This window comes from Monodon monoceros, unplaced genomic scaffold (genome assembly GCF_005190385.1).
Source record: "Monodon monoceros isolate NGI ecotype Baffin Bay Population unplaced genomic scaffold, NGI_Narwhal_1 Super_Scaffold_7, whole genome shotgun sequence".
Taxonomy (NCBI): domain Eukaryota; kingdom Metazoa; phylum Chordata; class Mammalia; order Artiodactyla; family Monodontidae; genus Monodon; species Monodon monoceros.
The window spans coordinates 100,989,556-101,012,298 of NW_021703784.1; the positions used below are offsets into that span (position 1 = coordinate 100,989,556).

Consider the following 22,743-nt stretch of genomic DNA (forward strand, 5'->3'; position numbering starts at 1 on the left):
GACCGAGGTCAAATCCACTGTCCGTAGGAGGGATAAGGGGACAGATGCAATTCAATGTCATTTAAAGAAGAGATGGAACATTTTTTGCGCCCCTGAATTTGTGGCTGGAATTAACGCTCACTACACATGCACACACACACATCCAGAACTTCGCAAGACGCCAGACAGACACATAAACCCACCATGCACCCTCAGATTGCTCCCAGACACCACACATATATCCAGAAAAAGACACATATAACCTAGCAAACCGGAAACACACACACACACAGAAGCAACACCCGCATCCCGAGGATAACCTGGAGAATACACCCCAAAACACACAGCCCCAGGTACACACCTGCCCCAGCCGGAGCTGTTCCTCAGATGCACAGACACACACCCATGCCTGAGACAGGATGGGCAGGAAGCAGATCCTGTGGGAGCACGAGGTGTGGGCACCCCTAGGCCCAGGCGGCTGGACAGGGTGGCGGTGGAGAGCACTCTGGGGCCCGGCCGGCCAGGCCTCGTGCCTGCTCATGCCTGCCTGGCTCCCTGCCGATGCTGGCACTTACTGAGGAACAGCCCCCGCTCCCAGGCCCTGCCCTCTAGAGCCCTGGGAGGCCGTATGGGGTGGGGATGGGGAGATGGCAAATGAACTGATTCCCACCTGGAAGCTTGAGGGGCTGAGTGTGACAGGAATGAGGGATGGAGGGAAAACTTCCAGCCTCTCAGCGGCTCAAGCCTGTCGGATATGGCTGCGCAGACAGCCCGGGGGCCTGCGGTTGGGCAGCCGCTGGAAGAGCTCCCATGTGCCACCCAGCAGGAGCCTCCTGAGTGGCTGCCACGGGGTGAGAAGTGGCAGGAAATGCTTGTTGAATCAGTGTGTGAGGTGGTGGGGTGAGGTGAGGCCAGGTGGCCTCTCCACCCCCGGAATCTGTGCCCAAATCCCAGATGGCATTTCCTCCGCACAGTCGATGCCCGGGCCCTGGGCCAGCCCGCACCCTCGGCCGGGCCAGGGAGGAGACGCGCTGCTTCTGTCCGGGGGCCCGAAGACGTCACCACTGTCTGGTCCACACTGGAGGTAGCGGGGTGGCTGGCAAAACTGTCTGTCACCTCTCAGCTCCCACTCCCGGGTTCCGTTCCGATCCCCTCCAGCTTCATTCTGCTAGCTTCACTCCCCATCTGGTGGGAGGCCTCCCTCCCTCTGGCTGGGCTTGACTTAGTGCTCAGTGCCCCGCCGCCGTCTTGGGCATCCTGCCCAGGCTCAGGCTAAAAGCAGGGGAACTCATCCCTTGCTTCCCTCTAACAGAGGCTTGTCCACTCCACACACCCGGCCCCCCACCCCGAGGCCACAAGGACTTGAGCAGCCTCCACCCTCCCTCCCCTCACTGAGGCTCTTTAGCCTGACCCCAGGCAGGGCAGGGCATGGCGGTGACCTCTGCCTTCTGAGCTCAGGCTGCCCCCATCAAGCTGGCACCCTTCTGCTGGATGCTGACGGTGCTGGTAGGCCTGGGCTCTGAGACCTCGTTTCTGGAGCATCCTGGTCCCTCGGGCCCTGACAACCGTCCTGTTCTTTTTCTCCTGTCTCCTGGGCCAGACGGGCCTCCCTCCCCAAAACAGGGTGACCGCTCCCTCTCCCTCCAGCACTGAGCCTGGCCCACTTTCCACGTCACCCCGCTGGCTGCTGTTAAGGCCCTGCCAGGCCAGGATGCCAGGCCCCAGTGGGGCAGGGAGGGATCCAAGGACAGAGCCTTTCACCTGAAACACTCGCACACACATGCTCGAGGATGCACGTGCGTGCAGGCCCACAGGTTCCCTTGCGGCTCGGGCCCAGCCAGGGAGGACACGGAGCCACCTGGGGTTTTAAAGCTCTGTTGGGGCCCAGCCCTGCAGGCCCAGTGATCTTTCCAGCAGAGATGGGGACTTGGCCCGACCTGGGGGAGAGCCTGCCAGAGGCTGAAGCCTGGACTCGGGCTGCCACTCTGGGGATCACTTCCTGAAGTCCTCATCTCCAGCCTGCGGGGTGGGGTGGCAGGTGATGGCGCCAGCCCTCTGCCTCCCAGAGGCCCACACCACTGTTACTCAGGGCGGCTTCCAGGCAAAGCCCCGGAGGCCCGGCCTTCCAGTGCCCTCCCCCTCCATCTGGCTCCTCCCAGGTCCTGCCTGGTTCACCTCAAACGCGGTGTCCACGATCTCATCGATGACAGCTGCCTGGGATCGGAATTTCTGCTGGTAATGCTCCACCCCGGACACCAGCTGCAGGAAGTGGAACAGGAGCTCCCGCTGCCTGAGGGCACGGGGGGGGGGGGGGGGGGGGCGGGGGGGAGGCAAGGCTGGGCCATCTCAGCCCCCAGAGCCCCCTTCTCCCCCCACTCACAGCACCCCATGCCTCCATTTCCAGCCACAGGCGCCACTTCTCTGTGTGTGGCCCTCCATGGTATATTTCCTTTTCCAAATATCCGCGCCCCTGCTGCCACCAGCTGCCGGTACCACAGAGGGTTCTGACGGTTAAACTGTTTACCTCCAAACCGCCCATGCCTACATGCGTCCAAGCTACCCCATGCTGACTCCTGCACCCACTCAACCACCTACCCACATCCCCACCCGTCTATCTAGCCATTCCTCACCCATGGGGCCGCCCCGCCCTTTCCCTCACTCACCTATCCCTCCATCCACCTGCTCTTCCCCGGCCCCGCCCCCCACCCCTTCACAGTCAGCCATCCACCTAAACCCCCAGCCCCACCCACTACCCATTCATTAACTCCTTCACTGCCAGCCTGTTTTATCAATCCAGCCATCATATAACCCTGAAATCAAAGAACACTGCACGGTGCTCCGAGGACATAGAAACAAATAAGAAACAGCCGCTGCCCTTAAGAAGCTCAGTCTGTGGCAGAGCCAGGAAAGCAAACCAAGGGTGTTTACACTTGTGATAAGTATAAACAGAGGGCATCGAGGGGCCCAGAGGAGGAAAACCTCACCCAAGTACTGGGGATCAGGAAAGGCTTCTGGAGGAAGCGTCACTGAGCTGAGCTTGAAAGACACTTGAGGGTTTGCTGAGCTCAGACCCGGTTTCTGGTGTGCCAAGGTCTGTGAGCAGCAGGGAGTGTACTGGGGGCCAGGGTGTGCCTCGGGACGGATGAATTCAAGGTGGAGACATCCAGGGGAGGTCAAAGCAGGGCACCCGGACCTTAAGCTAAGGGAGACAGGAGGCCTTGTAGGGCTGTAAACTCGGGGAAGGCAGGGAAAGCCAAAACTACGTTTAACAAAGATCAGTCTCTAAATCATTAAAAAGAAAAAGGAAGGAAGAAAAAAAAGATTCAAACAAACTAAACAACGAAAACAAGACCACTGTCAGTGGAGGTGGAGGTGGGCCAGTGGAGAAGAGTTTGGAGGCCGAGAAACCCCCAGGGAAAGCATCACAGAGGAGCCCAGGCCAAGGTACCAGGATCTGGAACGTGGAGGGTGGAGGGCGGAGGACGGCCGGGAGGGCGCAGCCGGGAGGGCGGCCGGGAGATGAAACGAGCAGGATTGGATCTCAGTTCTTCCGGCTCTTGATCACCTGAGCCTGGTGTTGGCAGCCAGAGAACATTCCAGGCAGAGAGAACAGTGTGGGCAAAGGCCTGAAGGTGGAGAAGTATGTGCTGTGCTGTACGTAAAGCCAGGATGTGCTGGAGGTGTGGGGCGGGGCCGTGATCATGGAGGGCTTGGCGCTCAAGCTCTGTCGGTGGCCAAGAAGAGCCTGGAAGGTGCCAGCAGTCAGGCTGGTTCTCTGGGGAGGCAGGCCTGAGAGCCAGGGTGCAGGAGTCTGTGCCAAGGACCCCTGGCCATGAGCACAGCCACAAGTCCCCAGCTGTCCTGGCCCAGCCGGCCACTCGCGTTGACATCTGCCTCCCAGGCCTTTACCAAGCTGTTTCCCGACCCACCCTCCCCATCCCTGAAGCCAGCTGGAGTCCACCCACCCTACGTGGCCCCGCCAAGGTCTTTAGAGGGGGCCCCTCACGGATAGGTGCTAGTCTGTGTCCGCTTTGGGCCTCTGGAGTCCTCACAGAACCTGGCCCAGAGCAAGGATCAGGGATGCTTCTGGAGCAAAAAGACGAGCAGAACCCCTGCTCCTGCAACCTCTGTCCGCTGCCCCTGCCCTGGACCCTCGGCCTCAGAGGGGCTCTCGTGGCCCTTCAGGTGCTGCTGGTGGGATTCTCTTGGTGGTACCAGCTGACTCTGAGTGAGCAGAAGCCACCCAAGGCCTCCACATCCCACCCACAGGCTCTACATAAGCCTTAGGGCTCTACCGCCCTTCCAGAGAGGCGGGCAATGCCCCTTTCCCACGGCGGCCCACCGATCTGGCCCCCGGACCTCTCCCCTTAGACCTGAGGCCTCCCCTCCCTTTGCATCTCCTTACTTCTCAGTCATGCCTCCAAATTTTTTCTCAATGAGCTGCTTCTGTATAGTGTGTCCACTTATCACCTCTTCAGGCTCTGCATGTAGGGAAAGAAGGGGGAGGTCAAGACGCTGCCTGGATTGAGAGAAGGTGGAGGAAACCCCGTGTGTCATGGAGATAGTCAAACAGGAGCTAACGGGGTTTTTGTCCAGGATGACCCCAAAGAGATTGTTTCTCCGGGCATGGAGTGTGTTTTGTTTGTTTGCCCATCCAGCATGCGTTCCCTCTTCTTTTGGTAAAAGTTTCCCAGTTTTCCTGGGGAACCACTCCCACCCCTTTCGGTGCATGTTGCCTAGCTGGGGTTGACCCCACCCCCCAGCTCTGAGGACATGTGACTCAAGCCTGGCCAAGCAGAATAGCCTATCCTTTCAGCCGTAGCGATTGGTTCAGAAATAGGCAGGTGACCAACCTGAGCCAAGGAGATTCATTTCTGGGATGTTGTTCGAACCGCTGGGAGAAGGGGACCCCTGCTGGAAGAGCTTGGGATACTTAAACTGTGAGGATTTGGGACTAGAGTTGCAGGTGGTCACTTTCCCACCACAAAGGGAGAGCACCCTAAGCACAAAACCACACAGAGAGCCACAGAGCAGAGAACTGGAAGGAGACCAAATCTCAACCATCATTGGGTCCTGGATCCAGCCGTTCCTGAAAGCCCATGAACTCTCAAGTTGCTAATAATTTAAGACAGTTAATTCCTCTTTTTGCTTAAGCTTTTCTGCACTGAGTGTTCATGATGGAGAGGGCAGGTGGGGGTCCAGGTGACCCCTGAGGGCCCTTAGTCCTCTGGTGTTGATGATCCTAAGAGTGGGATTCTGGAGCTCCGATTCTAAAGTTCTGAAGGTCTTTAAGCAGGAGGCAAAGCAATTGGCTCAAAATCTATTTACCCAGAAAGTCAGGTGTGTAAAGATGAACATGTACAGAAAACTTCATTTTTATAGACTCAATTTTTATAGACACTTTGAGTGACTCTGGACAAGTGGGTATAACACCTTGACAAAAGCCTCAAAGACAGTTGAAGCCACCTCATATAAGACCACCTGCTATAAACTTTGTAAGTTATTAACAGAAACGAATGTTTGGTGCGTCACAATTTGGCTAATTAGTTGTTCTGCAAATGGGTCTTTCAAGAATTGACTATCAGTTTAATTGGTTGTTGGCGGTTAGTCGTGGAGCTTTTTGGACCGAAGTTCTAAGCTCTGAAAGTTCTCCTGAGTGTCAGGTTCTAAGACTCTAAAGCTGGGCGTCGGGAATTCCCTGGCAGTATGTCCAGTGGTTAGGACTTGGCGCTTTCACTGCCGGGGCCTGAGTTTGACCCCTGGTTGGGGAACTAAGATCCCTCTAGCCGCGCAGCGTGGCCAAAAATAAATAAATAAATAGGTAGATAGATAGATAAATAAATAAAGCTGAGCCTGGAGCTCTGTGCCTGCCTGGGAAGAAGCAGGCTGCTGGTACCTGCTCCGATGAGCTCTGTCAGTGAGTCATCCAGTAGCTTCTCATGGATCTGGGAGGCCTTCTGCGAAGAAGAGGCCTCAGTTCTGCCAGCGTCCCATGTCTGCCCATCCCTGGAGCACCTTCCTTCCTTCCCTCCAGCTTCTGTGTCCCCCTCCCCGTGTCTTCCTGATTCGTCCCCCTGCCCCACTCCCTCACTACCTCCTGCTTCACTTTCTCCAGGCCTTTGAGCAGGGCCATCTGGAAGTTATCCACCAGGACGGCAATCACCAGGCTGGGGCGGGAGACAGGAGGAGGCTGGAGGCGAGGCCCTGAACCCTCCTCTGGGTTCATCGTGGCAGAGCCATGGTGAGCGGGGAGGGGAGGGGGTGCCCCGGGGTTAGGCTGGGGGAAGTGAAGCTGGGGAGCACAGGCCAGTGGGGGCCTCACTTGAGGAAGATGAAGTACTGGATGATGATATATATCATGAGAATGGGGATGATGCACCAGGCGCCTGGGAGAGAGGGGGTCGTTCGAGCTGTCAGTTCCTTGCCGGTCCTCACCACACCCCTGCCAGCCAGCCTCAGAAGCCCCACTTTTCAGATGGGGTAACTGAGCCCTCAGGGTCTGCCCACTCAGCCAGCCCCTGCCCTCCACCAAGCCTGAGGCCTGCCCTACCCTGGGCTCGGCTGTCCAGGTAGATGAGGGACCAGTCGTCCAGGGTGAGCAAGGTGAAGAGGGTGAAGATGGTGGTGAAGATGTTCTGGAAGCGCTTGGGGTCAGAGTAGCGGAACAGTGCCCGGAGCACCACAGAGAACAGGACTGGCTGTTGAGGACCAAACCAGGCTCACAGGGTCCTCTCTCCCCTTCTTCCTCTCTCCCTGCCACCCCCAGTTCCTGGTCCCTCCCCCCAACTCCATCCATTGCAGCATCTCACTCTCCCACCCCAACCCCCGTGGCACAGGATACAGAGACAGGTGGACATGAGGATGAGGATGGCGGTGATGGACGGCAAGGACTGGGCCAGGGTCCCGGTCACTTCCTGGAGGCTGGTCAGGAAGCTGTGGGCAGAGGTCGAGAGAGAGGCTGCGTCAGTGGGGTGGGGATCGGTGTCTAGCAGTCGGAGCGACTACAGGTGTCACACTGCTGATTACAGGGGTGGGAGGCCCCTGATTTGCTGGTGACTTGGGGCGGGGGGCGTCCCAGACCCTCTCTGGAAAATAAAGAGATTGATCCTAGTGGATGGCAGGAAAAGCAGGCTGGAGTCTGCAGCCTCCTTGTGGGCAGCTGTGGGTCCGCTGACCTGAGCCTCCGCAGGACCCGGATAGCTCGCAAGGCTCGCAGGCTCTTGAAGACCTTGAGGATGCGGAAGATGCGGAAGATGCTTTGGTTGTAGACCACGCGCATGGAGGAAGAGTTGATCTGCATGAGCATGAACTCCAGCACAGCCATGATCATGATGAAGAAATCTACAGAAACAGGGGCACCTGGGTGTAATGGGCTCCTGCCCAGTGCCAACACCCCCTGCTCTTGTCGCCCCTGGGCAGTTCAGGGGCTCCCACTACACACACACACACACACACACACACACACACACACACACACACGCCCCATCCCTACCCACCCAGGTTGTTCCAGGGGTCCAAAAAATACTTGAGGCCCAGAGCAATGATTTTGAGCACAGCTTCCACCGCGTAGATGCAGAGGAAGATGGAGTCCAAGGCCATGAAGTACCACTCTGTGGGGGACACGGGGGAGGGGGGTCTCACTCAGGGGTCTCCGCAGCAACCCAGCCTCTCCTTCCTCCTCCCCACTGGAACCTCACACTCAGCCATTCAGGGAGAACCTGACTCTGCCCAGTGGCTGTGTGTTTTAACTGCTCTGTGACTCACTCTTCTTGCCTATAAAATGGTGATAATAAGAGCCTGCCTGATAGAATTTTCACAAGCATTAAATGCTTTTCACGGGCTTCCCAGGTGGCGCAGTGGTTGAGAGTCCGCCTGCCGATGCAGGGGACGTGGGTTCGTGCCCCGGTCCGGGAAGATCCCACATGCCGCGGAGCGGCTGGGCCCGTGAGCCATGGCCGCTGAGCCTGCGCGTCTGGAGCCTGTGCTCCGCAACGGGAGAGACCACAACAGTGAGAGGCCCGCGTACGGCAAAAAAAAAAAAAAAAAAAAGCTTTTCACATAGTAAAGGGCTTAGAATGGAGCCTGAAACAGCTTGCAAGAAACATCACTCTTCTTCTCTCCTTAGTTTATGGGACCTGTGGCAGGTCCTTACCTTCACTTTGCTCCCCAGGGTTTTAGGGACCATCTTCCCAGGTTTCCCACCCTCATCCCTCCAGGGCCTCCTGTTTGCACAATCTCCTGGCCCTTCCAGCTGACCTGGGTTCTGGGCATCCTTCCCGCAAAGCAGCATACTTAGAGCTGATGCGCCACCTGGTGGCTATAGTCCAAAACAGCAAACCTCAAATTTATTGGGCTTTTCTGCCTCTGGCGGGCTGGTTGACTTCAGCAAAACTCTCTGAGCCTCACTCTATTGCCGGGCAATGCCGCTTACTTCCCAGGGTGAGGATTAAATGGGATAAGCGATATAAATCCCCTGGCACTTGATCCGGCCCACGGGAGGCTTGGGACAACATCAGTGGCCTTCTCCATGTGAACAGGGCTCCCTGGCTCTTACCACCCCGGACCTCGACTTCAGCGAAGGTCTGGGCCACGAGCATGATGGTGTTGAGGCAGACGATGAAGACGACGAAGGCTTCAAAGGCCAGGGAGTCAGTCAGTTTCCTGAGCATTCTCGAAAGGCCCCAAATGAGGTGGCTTAATTTTTCCCACAACAAATAGAAGAGGTCCACAGTGTGCAGCTTCTTGTGGGTTCGTGGGGCTCGGCCAGCTGTGAAAGGGCCAGAAAGCCAAGCCCATGGGGGAAGGGGACACGGCGATCCGGTCTCCCTCCCAGGCCTGCCTGCCATGAGCTCACTCAGGTGCCTCCATGCTAGTCCTGTGCTGGTATAGGAGCCACAGGCTTGACCCCTTCCCCGACAGATGCCAGCTTGCTTGGGATTTGAGGTCTGCTTGAGCTCACGCTCCTACACCTCCATGCTTTTCTTTAAGTCACGTGGCAACTTACATACGGAAGACCCCATCCTCCTCGCCACCCCATCCTCTCGGTAAACTCTCCCTCTCCCTCCAAGATTCTGCTGAAACATCACCCCTGTTGGCTGACTTTTCTGCCCACAAACAACTAGACACTCATCCCTCACTGCTTGTTTGTGAAGCTGATGCCGTGTTTACGGAACTACCAGGGGCCAAGTTTGGGGGATCATATGTTAACAGCCAAAGTCCCTCCCTGCCCTCTAACCAGGCCCTCATTCAGGCACTGGTTCCAGCCTCTGGCCTCAAGAAACTCACAGTTCAGTGGGGGAAACATGGACAAACAATCCACGGTGGTAAATGTTCTGATACGGATGCTAGACCCCTCTCACTGGGTAGTCTGGGATCAGCTGTATAAGTGATCACCCCCAGCTTTCATACTAGAGAAGAGGAAATGTTCGAGAAGTGAACATGCGAATGAATAAAGCAGTGACTGCATGAACCAACAACCGACAGTCTGGAGAAGTGCCTAATCCCAGAAATAAAAGATTGGATGGTGAACAGTCAGGCGAGTGAATAGCCAATGGGATACACCTGCAGGTGAAAGCAAGCCTCATGATCTGCGGAAGGACGTGCAGGGCCTGACTCAGGCCTGGAATCTGGGCCAGGCAGCTGGAGTTGGGGGGTGGGGGACAAGCCAAGACTCACTTTTGTGCTTCTGAATCTGCTCGTCTTCTTCGGGCCAGCTTTCCGAGGTTTTAGAGGAGGAGCCCTGAGGATGGACTTTGCTGGAGGTCTGGGCAGGGTGTGAGTACGCTGTGTTCAGGGAACGAGCCAAGCTGAAGGCCGAGCTCTGTCTATCTGGCTTGCTGGGTTGGGGGGCTACTTGACGAGAACAGGCAGAGCCGAGGGAGGCTGAGGCCACACTGTGGGACGTGTGTGGGCCAGAGAGTTGGGAGCTACCACGACGGTACTCCCCATAGCGGTGCTCTCGGTGGAGGTAATCACGAGGATGTGCACCGTGCTGGTGCTCTCTGTGCTGGTGCTCGTCACGGTGGCCGTGGAGGTGCTCTTCACGGTGGTAGGACCCCATGGAGGCAGGCCTTCTGTGGTGATGGGCTTCATGATGGTGGTGCCCCCCATGGTGATGGGCCTCACTGTGTTGGGCAGGGCTACCAGAGTGGGAGATGTCTCTATGGTTGTAAGGCACACCTTGGTGATAAAGCCCACTATGGTGGGAAACCTCACTGTGGTGGTGAAACCCACCATGGTGGTGGGACTCCCTGTGCTGCTGGAGTATGCCATGGTGGTAGGACTCCCTATGTTGGTGGGGCCTCCCATGATGTCTCCTGCTACCGTGGTGGTGCTCATCATCAAAGTGGTTCTCACCATAGGAATGGTGGGAGATGAAAGCACCACAGGAAGTATCCGGGAAGAGGGATGAGGAGTGGTGGAAGCGGTGGGAATGGCGGGAGAAGGCATTGTCATGGAAGTCTTGAGATCCATCACGATGAGGGGATATGCCATGATGGTGGGACTCACCATGGGGACCGGACACCCTTCGGTGATGGCGGTGGACTCCACCATGGCCTGGCCTGTGGTGTGTGGTTGGTGAGCTGGGGTGAGAGAACACATCTGAGTCATCAGTGTCTGCCTCACTTTGAGCCTTTTCAGCCATCGAGGGTTGATCCATGGCTATGCTGTGAACCCCGGATTGAGGAAAGCTCAAGATGTGGGCCTAAGAGCCCTTCCTGGATTGCCTTTCTCGCCTAAGCTGTGGCACTGGGGCTTCTAGGAAAGCCTGACTTCTCATGGAATTCTCCCCTCTATGATGTCACAAACAGGCCCCTTAGTAGGCCTAATTCCCAAATGCCTCCTCCTGGGCTACAGTCCGGAATCAAGGATCGGTGTGTCTAACCTCCTCAATGTAAAAGGATGAAACTGAGGTCAAGAAAGGGGAAGGGACTGGCCCAAGGTGACCCAGCAGGTCAATGGGAAAGCTGGACAGAGAATTCTGGGGTGACATCACAGGCCCCAGCAGTTGCTTTAGCAAGTTTAGCTCTGTTACTGGAAAAAACTTCAAGAAGCCAAATGGTCCAGTCCCCAGTTGTACCTAGATACCAACTGGCTCTAAGGTTCAAACTGCCCAACTCCACTGTAGGTGTGTGGCCGTGGGTTAGCTGCTTAATCTTCCTATGCCTCAGTTTCTTCCTCTGTAAAATGGGGATAATAACACCTACCTCAAAGGATCAAAAAAGTTAAGATATGTAAAACTTATACTTGCAGCACAATAAATGTTAATTAGTATCGTTATTCTCTCCTTCATCACTGACAGGGATGAAGAGGAGATACCTCTCTTGGGTTATTACTAAAATAAAACCATCAGCCATTATTTACTGAGGACCTACATTAAGAAATTCTTTTTCTTTTTAAATCTATTTATTTATTTATGGCTGCATTGAGTCTTTGTTGCTGTGCGCGGGCTTTTCTCTAGTTGCGGTGAGTGGGGGCTACTCTTTGTTGTGGTGCGCAGGCTTCTCATTGCAGTGGCTTCTCTTGTTGAGGAGCACGGGCTCTAGGCACACGGGGTTCAGTAGTTGTGGCACGTGGGCTCTAGAGAGCAGGCTCAGTAGTTGTGGCACATGGGCTTAGTTGCTCCACGGCATGTGGAATCTTCCCGGACCAGGGCTCGAACCCGTGTCTCCTGCATTGGCAGGCAGATTCCTAACCACTGCGCCACCAGGGAAGCCCACAAGACTTCATTTAAAGCAATGTAAGGTTCACAGGAAAATTGAGGGGAAGGTACAGAGATTTCCCGTATGCCTTTGCCCTGACCACATGCATAGTCTCCCACATTATTAACATTCCAACCAAAGTGGTACGTTTATTACAATTGATGAACCTACAATGACACAGCACCATCCTCCAGATTCCATAGTTTACATTATGATTCACTCTTGGTGGTGTATATTCTATGGGTTTGTATGCGCTTTTAATATAATCCTCACAATAACCTCACAGGATGAATATTATTTACCCCCAGTTTACAGAGGAAGGTACTGTGGCTCAAAGAGTATAAATGAGCTGCTCAATCTTCTGGAAGCTTTCAGGTCCCTCGTTTGACTACAGCTGCTTCCTGAGTGCTTGGTCACAGCCAAGTCCATAGCAGCGTTGGGTATCAGGTTCCCAGCGATGAAAGCCCTCAAAGGGCTCAGTGTCTGTCACCAGTAGCAGACAAGGCAAAAGTTTGTGATAGGACTACTAATTGTTCCACAAATCCATTCTCCTCCTCTTCCTGGCACGTGGCCTCCCAGCTAGAGATGACATTTCCCAGTGTGCCTTGCACCTAGGCGTGGCCAAAGGGTGAGAGCAGAAGTAATGTGAGAACTTCCAGGTCTTGGGTTTAAAGCACTGGGCCGGGAACCCCTGTTTCCCACCGTTCCTATAGGCTAGAGCGTGGATCAACAAGCAGACAGGATCGATATTCTAGGGCAGAGATTTCTGCGTTCTGCAAAACCACGGAATTAGCCTTGAGATCTTTCTAGTTTACGGATTCTGTCTTGCGACGAGAAAAAAAAACCCTCAGCATTATTTTTGAAACTCATGTGCTGTGTGATGCCAGCACTTTCAGTGAGGGACAGTAATCGAGCAGCCTTGGAAACCATTTGTGAAACGTTGTTCAGCCCCGTCTGCAGTGCTCGTTGGGCGGGGCCTTGCTCAGTTTTCAGCGTGAGATCAGGAAGTCTGTCGATCATGTGTGAACACGGTATTGCCCGGATAGGCGGTGGTAAAGAAGGTGACCTCAGCCTCGCCCTCCTGGTTACCCCCCTCCACCTCCCCTTAGGCGCAGATGACTGACTCACACTCTTTCTGGTGTGATGGAAAATCAGAGGAAGTTTTTCTTCTAAGGAAATCATTTTCGCCTCGACGCAGCAGCCTCCCTGCCACTTTGCTGCTGATGTGGACACTATAAAACATGAATTATGCAGGTTAGAAGTGAATTTCAGCATGATTTCATATCTTGTTGCAAGTTTCCTGTTTAGTTATATATGATGCCCTTCTATTGTATGTCTCATTAGTGTTTGTGTTTTACAAATGTGTCTAGCGATTCCGCGTGATGCTGTTTTATCATCAGGTGTGAAGTGAAAGAGGAGGAGCTTAGGACTGTGGACAAATCTGGTAGGGTTAGCGATGAAGAATTACCATTTACAAGTGTAGCAATGGCTTCAGGAAAATTGAAGAGAACGAAATTACAAATTACAGCCGTTTGACAAATAAATGTGCTAATTTTTAACCTATCGTATCTCAAAACAAACAGGGTAAGGCTTTTATAGGCTACATTTAGTACAAAGGCTCAAAGAGCAAGTTATTTGTAACAGACCAATTGTCCAGAAAAAGAACCCAATAATGCTGGCATGTAAAATTATATGAGTGACGTGTTAGCGCAAGATGCTCAACAAAAGAGTGTAAGCATTCTACTCTCAGAGAGAGTGACAACACAACGTATTGATGTCACGTGATGCTGAAGAACTTTTTTTTTTTTTTTCTTGGTAATTAGCTGAAAAATAACAGATTCTTTATCCAGGCTGGTGAGTCAACAGATTTCACTGATAAATGCCACTTCTAAGATTTGTAAATGATGCTGGTAATCAAGACTTTTTTTTTTCTGTGGCAAACAGCTTTTACATAGAAACAGCCAAGACATGATTAATGTTTTCTTCATATCTAGAATCAAAAGGTCTGTCTTGGAAGAACTGTCTTGGCATTTGAACTGATGGTGTTTCCATCAAAAGTTGGCTCCAAAAGAGTTTTCACTGCTGTTATAAAAAAACAAAACCAGGACTTCCCCAGCGGTCCAGTGGTTAAGACTTCACACTTCCACTACAGGCGGGGATTCAGGTTCGATCCCTGGTTGGGGAAGATCTTGAACGCCCCGTGGTGTGACCAAAAAAGAAAAAAGAAGAAAAATACCAAAACCAATCAAAACCCAACAAACAAAAACCTGTTGTTGCCACATACACTACTTTCCTTACAGGGAGGAACAGGTGTCACAAACTCCTGGAGATGAAAAAAAGAATGATGCTGCAAAATGGTTAACTTGATGCAACAAAGACTTAACTTGAGCATGTTTAAAAAACTGTGGGCTTCCCTGGTGGTGCAGTGGTTAAGAATCCACCTGCCAATACAGGGAACACGAGCTCAAGCCCTGGGCTGGGAAGATCCCACATGCCATGGAGCAACTAAGCCCGTGCGCCACGACTACTGAGCCTGCACTCCACAGCCCGCGAGCCACAACTACTGAGCCTGCGTGCCACGACTACTGAAGCCCACGCGCCTAGAGCCCATGCTCCGCAACAAAAGAAACCACCGCAATGGGAAGCCCGCGCACCACAATGAAGAGTAGCCCCCACTCGCTGCAACTAGAGAAAGCCCGCGCACAGCAACAAAGACCCAATGCAGCCAAAAAAAAATTTTTTTAATAAAAAAACCCAAAAAACAAAAATCTGTGATTATGGGGAATTCCCTGGCAGTCCAGTGGTTAAGACTCCACACTCTCAGTGCTGAGGGAGTGGGTTCCCTCCCTGGTCAAGGAACTAAGATCCTGCAAGCCACGTGGTATGACGTGCGTGGCCAAACCACTCCCCCAAACCAAAAAAACCCCTGTGATTATGATCCAACAAGTCCACTTCTGGGTATGCACCAAAAGAATTGAAAGCAGGGATTCCAACAGGTATTCATACACCCCTGTTTGTAACAGCATTATCCACAACAGCCAAGAGGTGGAAACAACCCAAATGTCCATGGACAGATGGAGAGATAAGACAAATGTGGTCCATAGATAAAATGGAATATTACTGAGCCTTAAAAGGAAGGAACTACTGACAACATACCACAACATGGATGAACCCTGAAGACACTATGCTAAGTGAAATAAGCCAGACACAAAAGAACAAATATCATATGGTTCCACTCAAATGAGGTACCCAGAATAGGCACATTTATAGACACAGAAGGTTAAATAACGGTTACCAGAGGCTGTGGGAAGGGGATGATGGGAAGTTCTGCAGATGGACCGCGGTGAGTGTTACACAACAGTGTGAGTGTACTCAGTGCCCCTGAATTGTACATTAAAAATGGTTAAAATGGCAAATTTTATGTTAATGAATATTTTACCACAATAAATTTTTTCTTAATTAAAAAAAAAAAAACTGTGTGAAAACCTGGACGAAGAACACAGACATCTCCTATACAGACATATAGAAATCTGGTGGCTTCCCACTTTGTGATCGGTCCATTGAAAAAGCACCAATTTAGTTGAGGAAAGAGGCTGGCTGAATCTATAGAACGGGTCATCTCATCCAATTAGTGAGGACTCCTGCACTGATTACCTTACATTGCATTTACATGGGACATGAGTAACTTCCCATTTTGTGAGCATTTTAAGAAGCCATCCACAGACCTCTTCCCTAGACCATCATGTCGTCAAGTTCCCAGTTGTGTTCTTTCCAAGTCTCTGTAAATGACCAGCCCATCAGATATTGCTCAAGAGCCCATATGAATCTGCACCTTAGCCCCTCTTTCCTTCCACACAAAGTGGATAATATATGTATTGCCCAAAGTTCTGCCTACGGGGAGGATTTTTCTTCACCACCGTCTTTCAGGGTGAACTCTGAATGGGGCTGTCGTGCAGCAACTGTCCACTTCTGGCTGTCGCTGGCTTACTGTGCAAAGTCTTTCATAAACCAGGCCTGTCCTTTTTCCTCCTCCCCTTGAAGCCTTTGAGTGTAAACAGAGGGAAAGGAGATGAAGCATTAGAAACAGACATCACGGTAGGCTGAAGCACCTGCTCATGTAATTCATTTGTGTCTTCTGGGTCAGACCTCCCTTGCTATACAGGAGGTCCATGTTGATTACCTCTTTTATATGTATTAGCGTGTATTTGTTAATCCCAAACTGCTAATTTATACCTTACCCCCAGTATCATATATACCACTTCAATTTCTAATGGGATGCAACTGTGAAAATCTAATTTCATGATTCTGTGGGTCAGATAACACCCAGTTTATGATGAACATTTGGGTCTGATAATCACTAGGTGTTCCATAAATCAGTCATTCAGTCTTCACCAGGGCCCAGAGGCAAGCCAGAGGCTGCTTTTGAGAGGATAGAATAGTCGTTGGCAGAGGATAGCATGACAAAAATTCCATGGGTCTTAGCTGTGGTCCTCCTATTGGGGCTTGCTAGAGATGTCACATGGCATCTTTGGCTGACACCTAAGTCAGGCACCTGGATCTACTAGGCATAATGCCCAAGTGGTAGGGCAGCTTGCACCACAGGCTGGACTTTTGAAGAGCTTTTTTTAGATCCAGATCGAACATTGTCAGATTTACAGGTTACCCAGAAAATGAGTCAAAGCAGTTTGCCCCAATGGGACCTACGTTGGCTCGAAAATCCAAAAGTCACACCGTACATTGCTCCTGTTTCTTCATGACATGTAGTGTTAAGTGGCAGCAACTTGTCTCTCACTTTATTTATTTTTTATATTTTATTTATTTATTTATTTTGGACGTGCCACGTGGCATGTGGGATCCTAGTTCCCTGACCAGGGATCGAACACACGCCCCCTGCAGGGGAAGCAAGGATTCTTAAGCACTGGACTGCCAGTGAGGTCCCTGTCTCTCACTTTAGAAGAGACATGCAACATTCCCCAGACCTCTGGACCCCTGGAAACTTTCCTGATGTGGCAGGCAATTTGAACTTCCATGGGGTTCATCTCCAGCTCTTTGGCACACATATGTTTAATGCTTGCTGTTTCCTGATCATAGTGTCCAGTTAGCATAATAGCTTCAATTGTGTGTCAAGATGGTATTCTCTGTGTTGTCAAGACTGTCAACGTCCCTTTGGACCTTGCAGTTTGCTGGAAGATGGCATAATCCAGGGACAAGACAGTAAAGGTATACTGTTATCCTTGCTATGTAAATGCAAACAGTGTAAATTCCCATATTCATGGGAATGTAAGAGAAAGCATTCACTAGCTCAATAGCCACATAACAGTTGCTGGGGTTTATACTGAGTTTCTCCAATAAAGATCTCAAATCTAGAATTGCAGCTGTGATTGGCATTGCCACATCACTAAGCTTGCTTTTCCACCTGCAAATAAGAAGGGGATATGCCTGGAATCACCACGTTTGCATCTCTCAAACCCCTAAAGGTGGCACTAAGCTCTGCAGGTTCTTCAGGTTGTCGTATCACTTGATTTATAACTTCGCAGGGGTGGGGGGACAATTCCAGAGGTTTCCACTTGGTCCTTTTACCATAATCGTCCACACTACAGGGGAAGGGAAGCAACGTGAGAGTCTGCCAGCTACTGAGTACTAATCTCACAATCAATTCTGGAATGGTGGAACTAACCACAGCGTGAATCTGAGGGCCTCAGGAATGTGACCTTTCATCTCTAAAGGCCTTTAGTGCTAACTGGTCTCCATGGGTAATAATATTCGAATTAACATCTGAAACTGCAACGAATTTGTAGTGTCATTTTAGCTAAGCTGGAACTGCTTCCCAGAATTCCCTTCTCTGCATAGTTCTCTTTAGTGTGGGCCACGAGTGACATTTTGTGTAAGATTTGGGAAGTAGAAGTGAAACAGGAGTTGTATCCTTTTTCCACTAGGAAGGTTGGTGCAGGGGCTCCAGAAGGAGTTGCATCTCCCTCACAATGACCCTCATTTGCTAGCTCACCTTTTTAGCATCGAGCAGTACCTGGGTCCACAGCTTCTCCAGCTTCTGCTACTCTTTTTTCAGGTGCATGTTTAGCTCCCTGGTGGAGTGCCAGCTTCTCCTGTGGGTCATCTGCTTCATTAAAGTTGGAAGCTTAGACGCAGTGAGAGACTGATACAGGTTCTGGTCCATCCTGTGGGTACTAGCTTATTCTCACAGGTGCAAGTTCATTCTTGCCTCCCTCAGCTCACATCACATTCATTCCAGCTCTCTGCCTGCCATCTTTTAGCTCCAGCACCAGAAACAAAGATGGCAGTCTTATATGATCAGCCCTCACAATTATGTAGGGTCTTATCCATATGATACATCTTTACTGCCTATAATCGCTCCCAGTAATTTTGTTTCTCTGATTAAATCCTGGCTGATACAGTAACTTTATTTTTTGAGTGTTTTTTGTTTTGCTGGTGGTGGGCTTTTTTTGTTTTTGTTTTTGTTTTTTTTTTTGGCTGTGCCATGTGGCTTGTGGGATCTTGGTTCCCCCCACCAGGGATTGAACATCCTCAGCAGTGAAAGCACAGAGTCATAACCACTGGACCACCAGGGAATTCCCCAGTAACTTAAAAAATACACAAATTGCCATTTTCTGTGTCTAAAGAAACTTACAGCTCGTCTCTTGTCCCTTTGTGCACAAAGGTAAATAAATCAATGTTTCCGGTATCTTCCTTATTGTAACAAAGTGCTTATGACGGGCTGGGTTTTGTTTTGCTTCTTAGGAGTGCTGGATGAAAACAGAATCAGGAGTAAGCTCCTTCACTTGAAGAAAGAGGGGAAGGTAGTATGATAGGCTGAACGTAAAAATAACCCCAGTTCTCTCCTGCTTCTATCCATAATGCCCCATGAAATGTGACTTTGAAACATCGACTTTCCCACCCCTTAAATCTGAACAGGTTTGGCTAATGAAATGGGGCAGAAGTGATGGAGTGTCTCTTGAAAGCCTCAAAAGAGCTTGCCCGTTTTTTGTTGTTCTCTTGGACCCGCACTTGGGCGATGAGAACAAGCCCAGTCTCCTCTGCTGAAGATAAGAGAGACCATATGGAGCATAGCTGAGTCATATGGGCTGAGGCCATCACAGACTAACTAGCCCCTCCCCGCCCTGCAGTTGATCCTGCACCGCGAGTGAGCACAACTGAGATCAGTCAAGCCCAGCCCAGATCAGCAGAACCACCCAGACGACCCATACTCTAATGAGAAACAATGCATTTTTATTTATTTTTTATGATTAATTAATTAATTAATGGCTGCATTGGGTCTTTGTTGCTGCACGCGGGCTTTCTCTAATTGCATTGAGTGGGGGCTACTCTTCTTTGCAGTGCGTGGGCTTCTTACTGTGGTGGCTTCTCTTGTTGCAGAGCATGGGCTCTAGGCACACAGGCTTCAGTAGTTGTGGCACGTGGGCTCAGTAGTTGTGGCATGCAGGCTTCAGTAGTTGTGGCTCACAGGCTCTAGAGCTCAGGCTCAGTAGTTGTGGTGCACAGGCTTAGTTGCTCCACGGCATGTGGGATCTTCCCGGACCAGGGCTCGAGCCCGTGTTCCCTGCATTGGCAGGTGGATTCTTAACCACTGTACCACCAGGGAAGTCCATAGAATGCATTTTTAAAAGCCATTAGATTTTGGGGTGGTTTGTTACACAGCACATTGGTAACTAATACAGAAGCATGGGAAAATGGACATTTTGAAGAATGGTGAGGAACTTTACAGGTGGATCAGAAAAGAAAAGGCACTACGGGCAAAGAGAAGATCATGTGCCAAGAACAGAGGTGTGAATTGTCCTGACACCTTCAGGCAGTGGTGTGCTGGGAAGCGTTTGACACCTATCTCTCCATGGGTAGTTCTGATGTGAATTTTGGTTGCCATTTTTTGGTTTTGTTAATGAGTAACAGACTTTTTCCATGAAGGACCAAGAGGTAAATGTTTTAGGCTTTCAGGGCCACACAGTCTCTATTGCAATGACTCAGCTCTGCTATTGTAGTACAGAAACAGCCACAGAACAATAAGGAAAAGAATAGATGTGGCTGGGTTCCAATAAAACTTTATTTACACAAACAGGTGGTGGGCCAGATTTGGCCTGTAGTTTGCTTATCCCTGGTCTAGACGATTAACAAAACAATAAATCGATCTGATTTATAGTGTCTGTTGATTTGCAGTGTAACTGCTTGCACCATGGCTGATTTCACGCTACCAGTGTAACGTCGCTGAACACTGTCTGGAAGAAATGGACAATAAGGAGCATCCTATCCTCTAGGATTTCCACCAGGCAGATACAATAGACCTACATAACCTTAAGAGCAGAAGTAATAGTAAAATCTAGTAAACGAATTAGGAAGTAGTGAGTTGTATTTATTACCTTTGTTCTTAATATAATTTATTTAATAGTAAGTTTATGTAATCTAATTAAATTTTTAATTTAATTTTTAATAAAATTTAATTGTGTTCAACAACCAGCTGGCAAAATTCAGCATTCTAGAGCCAGTAAGAGCCAGACCTGGCATACCACTGCATCCAGGGAATGGTGTGTAATCCAGAGTGACTGGAGTAAGATGGGGGGTGGAGATAGAGGGGCAATGGGAGATACAGATGAAAGGTTTTTGGAGGGTCAGAGTAGGCTGGGCCTTGTGGGCTGGTAAGGGAGGTGGCATTTCAAACAGTGATGAGATCAGATCAGATGGCTCTAAGAAGGATGCTTGCACACAGAGAGGAGTCTGTTTGCTGTGGGGATCCTGAGGCCGGTGGGTCAGTTAGGAAGCTGTTGGCATGACCAGCAGAGAAACTCTGATGGCTGGGACTACAGGAGATGTTGGGAAAGAGAGGTGGGTTGATGCCAGTTATTCAGGCGCCTGGATCTACAGGATACAATGATGGATAGGTGGTGCTGGGGAAAGGGTGAGGGACACATGAAGGGGACATCAAGGATTGGGGCTTGAGCATCCTCAAGAACTGGGGCGCAGGTCCCTGAAACTGAGAGCGCTGGAGAAGGAGCTGGTTTGGCAGAAGATGAGCATTCGGTTTGCACATAGTGAGTTTGACGATCCCGGGAACACTCAGGAGGGGAGCCCTGGACTGGAGGCCAAGTTGGGAAAGAGGACCCAGGACCTGGGGCTCCGGTGGCAGGACACTCATGGGAGTGTCCCCACTCCTGACTCTGCCCTGGCTCCAGGCCGCCTCTGAGCCACATTCCCTCTCGGGGACTCAGTCTCCCCATCCGTAGTGGGGGGTTAGGGTCTGACTCCTGCACTTCTGTTGCCTGGCTTTTGTGAAAATCCCACGAGATCGGGGTGCGGGTTGAGAGGGCGGTGGAGGACGCTGTTCCTGTCCTGTCCTCGGCCCGCTGGAGGGTGCTGGGGGACTCCTGGGAAGGAGACGATGGCCAGCCAGATTCCTGAGGCCTGGCTGGGTCAGAAGAGCCCAGCTCAGGTCCCCCCATCACCTCCCTTCTGCCCTGCATCCCCCTCTCTGGATGGCCTGGGGGCCTGTCCCCTCTCCTCAGGTTCTATTGCCCTGCAGCCCCTCTCCACTCCTCCCGCACAGGCCCAGACGCCGCCAGCTAATTGCGCTGGCAGATCCCTGCTTTCCTCACCTCCAACACCCAAAGTGTCTCCCTGCCCCTCCCTCCCACTCGAGCCGCTCTCAGGGAGCTTTTATAAAGAGGCTCTTTAACAAGGAGCCTGCATTCTGGTTTCGGTCCTTGCTCAGGCTCTCCCTGAGTGTGTGGGTGAGCCTGGGCACATCACCTTTTTGTACCTCAGTTTCCCCTTCTGTGAAAAGAAGATAAGAATAACATCTACCTCACGGGGTTGTTGTTAAGAAGCACATAAGTTAAAATGCAGAAAGCATGGAGAAAATCGCCCAGCACGTAGCAAGTGCTCGATAAATGTTAGCTGGTGCCACGTCCCTCCTTACCGTGCCTTCTCCCTGCAGCACCTGCAGCTTATTAAAGGCCTTTCTCTTGCTTCCCTCAGTGGCTCCATCATCTATAACAGAGCTCTCTACCTGGTGCACTGCTGTGCCAGGAATGGGCTACAGACGGGCTGAGACGGTGACTCCCTCCCCTCTGGGGACAGCACAGCACCCCCTGCTGGTCATCTCTGGCCATTCCATTTACTCCAGTGTCCGGTGCAGAACAAGCCGGACTTCTAAGCGTGAGATTCAAGGCCTTTCCTAACAGGATACTGGCATGCTTCTCCCCACACTGGTAGCCCAGCATTCTCTACCTGGAGCACCCTTCCCTGTCCCTGTTCTCAGCTTTGAAACTGCCAGGTGATGCCTCAGGGAACTCCAAGGGTCTCCGGTTCTTTATGTCTCAGCACAGAAAGAATTCAGTGAGAGGCAAAGTGATAGATAAAGTGATTAATTAGAATAGGACGCTTGTGAGGCTTACAAGCGGGCAGGTGAGCATCCCGCTGCATTGCCCCAAGTACTTAGTGGGTTACATTTTTATAATCAAAGGAAAAGAGGGGTGGGGGAGAAGACCACCTTCTTCCTCGTTCTCCTTTGAGTCTTCCATCATTAACTCCTCCGACATGTCAGGTGGGGTGTTTTTTTGACCCTATATGGCCGATCTGGGACTGTCATGGCACTATGGAAAAATTATTTCGGGTCTCAGTATAATGAGGGTCTTTCACTTTGAAATGTCACCTTTCCCTAAATTATTGTTTTTTATGAGTGCAGAGAGTATGCCCTAGAGGTCATTATCTTGTTGACGTCACTGGGCAGGATGTAGGCATTATTTTTCTACTATTGTTTTATTGTCTTGAGGCATGATTTGTGCCTCCATTGCTTAGCGTTGTTGTTAAGCACCTTGCTCTGCTTCGTGAGTCAAGCAAGCCCACATTGTTTCAGGATTTTCCCATTGCTTTCCTCAGTGATCATTAACTTACTGTGGTCTCCCAAAACCCCCTAAAGTTCCCTGTCTATCTACAGTCCCCTAGTGGGATTTCTAAACTAACTATTTGATTATCCTACTCTATCCCTATCACCTTCTCCAGGGCGCCTCTCCAGACGGCTCAGGCAGACACTCCTGTC

At 51.2% G+C, this 22,743-nt stretch overlaps 1 protein-coding gene across 1 annotated transcript; it reads right to left on the minus strand.

Annotated features, from left to right (window-relative positions):
• Window positions 1–1,838: 1,838 nt before the first annotated feature.
• On the minus strand, window positions 1,839–10,639 carry CATSPER1 (cation channel sperm associated 1). Its single transcript, XM_029209416.1, has 12 exons — window positions 9,655–10,639; window positions 8,534–8,746; window positions 7,476–7,589; window positions 7,155–7,320; window positions 6,821–6,912; window positions 6,530–6,673; window positions 6,302–6,365; window positions 6,074–6,146; window positions 5,876–5,933; window positions 4,385–4,460; window positions 2,155–2,269; window positions 1,839–1,998 (listed from the first exon to the last, which is right to left on the minus strand). The coding sequence occupies exons 1-12, from the start codon at window positions 10,637–10,639 to the stop codon at window positions 1,972–1,974; spliced, it is 2,127 nt and encodes a 708-aa protein (XP_029065249.1). The 3' UTR covers window positions 1,839–1,971.
• Between the last annotated feature and the right edge of the window lie 12,104 nt (window positions 10,640–22,743).

Excerpts from the sequence above, each read along its gene's own strand:
- CATSPER1 (XM_029209416.1), bottom strand. The coding sequence starts at position 10,639 with ATGGATCAACCCTCGATGGCTGAAAAGGCTCAAAGTGAGGCAGACACT. Across the intron at positions 7,590-8,533 it reads TGAAGTCGAGGTCCGGGGTG|AGTGGTACTTCATGGCCTTG; the intron begins GTAAGAGCCAGG and ends TGTCCCCCACAG. Across the intron at positions 5,934-6,073 it reads TGGAGAAAGTGAAGCAGGAG|GCCTCCCAGATCCATGAGAA; the intron begins GTAGTGAGGGAG and ends TCTTCGCAGAAG.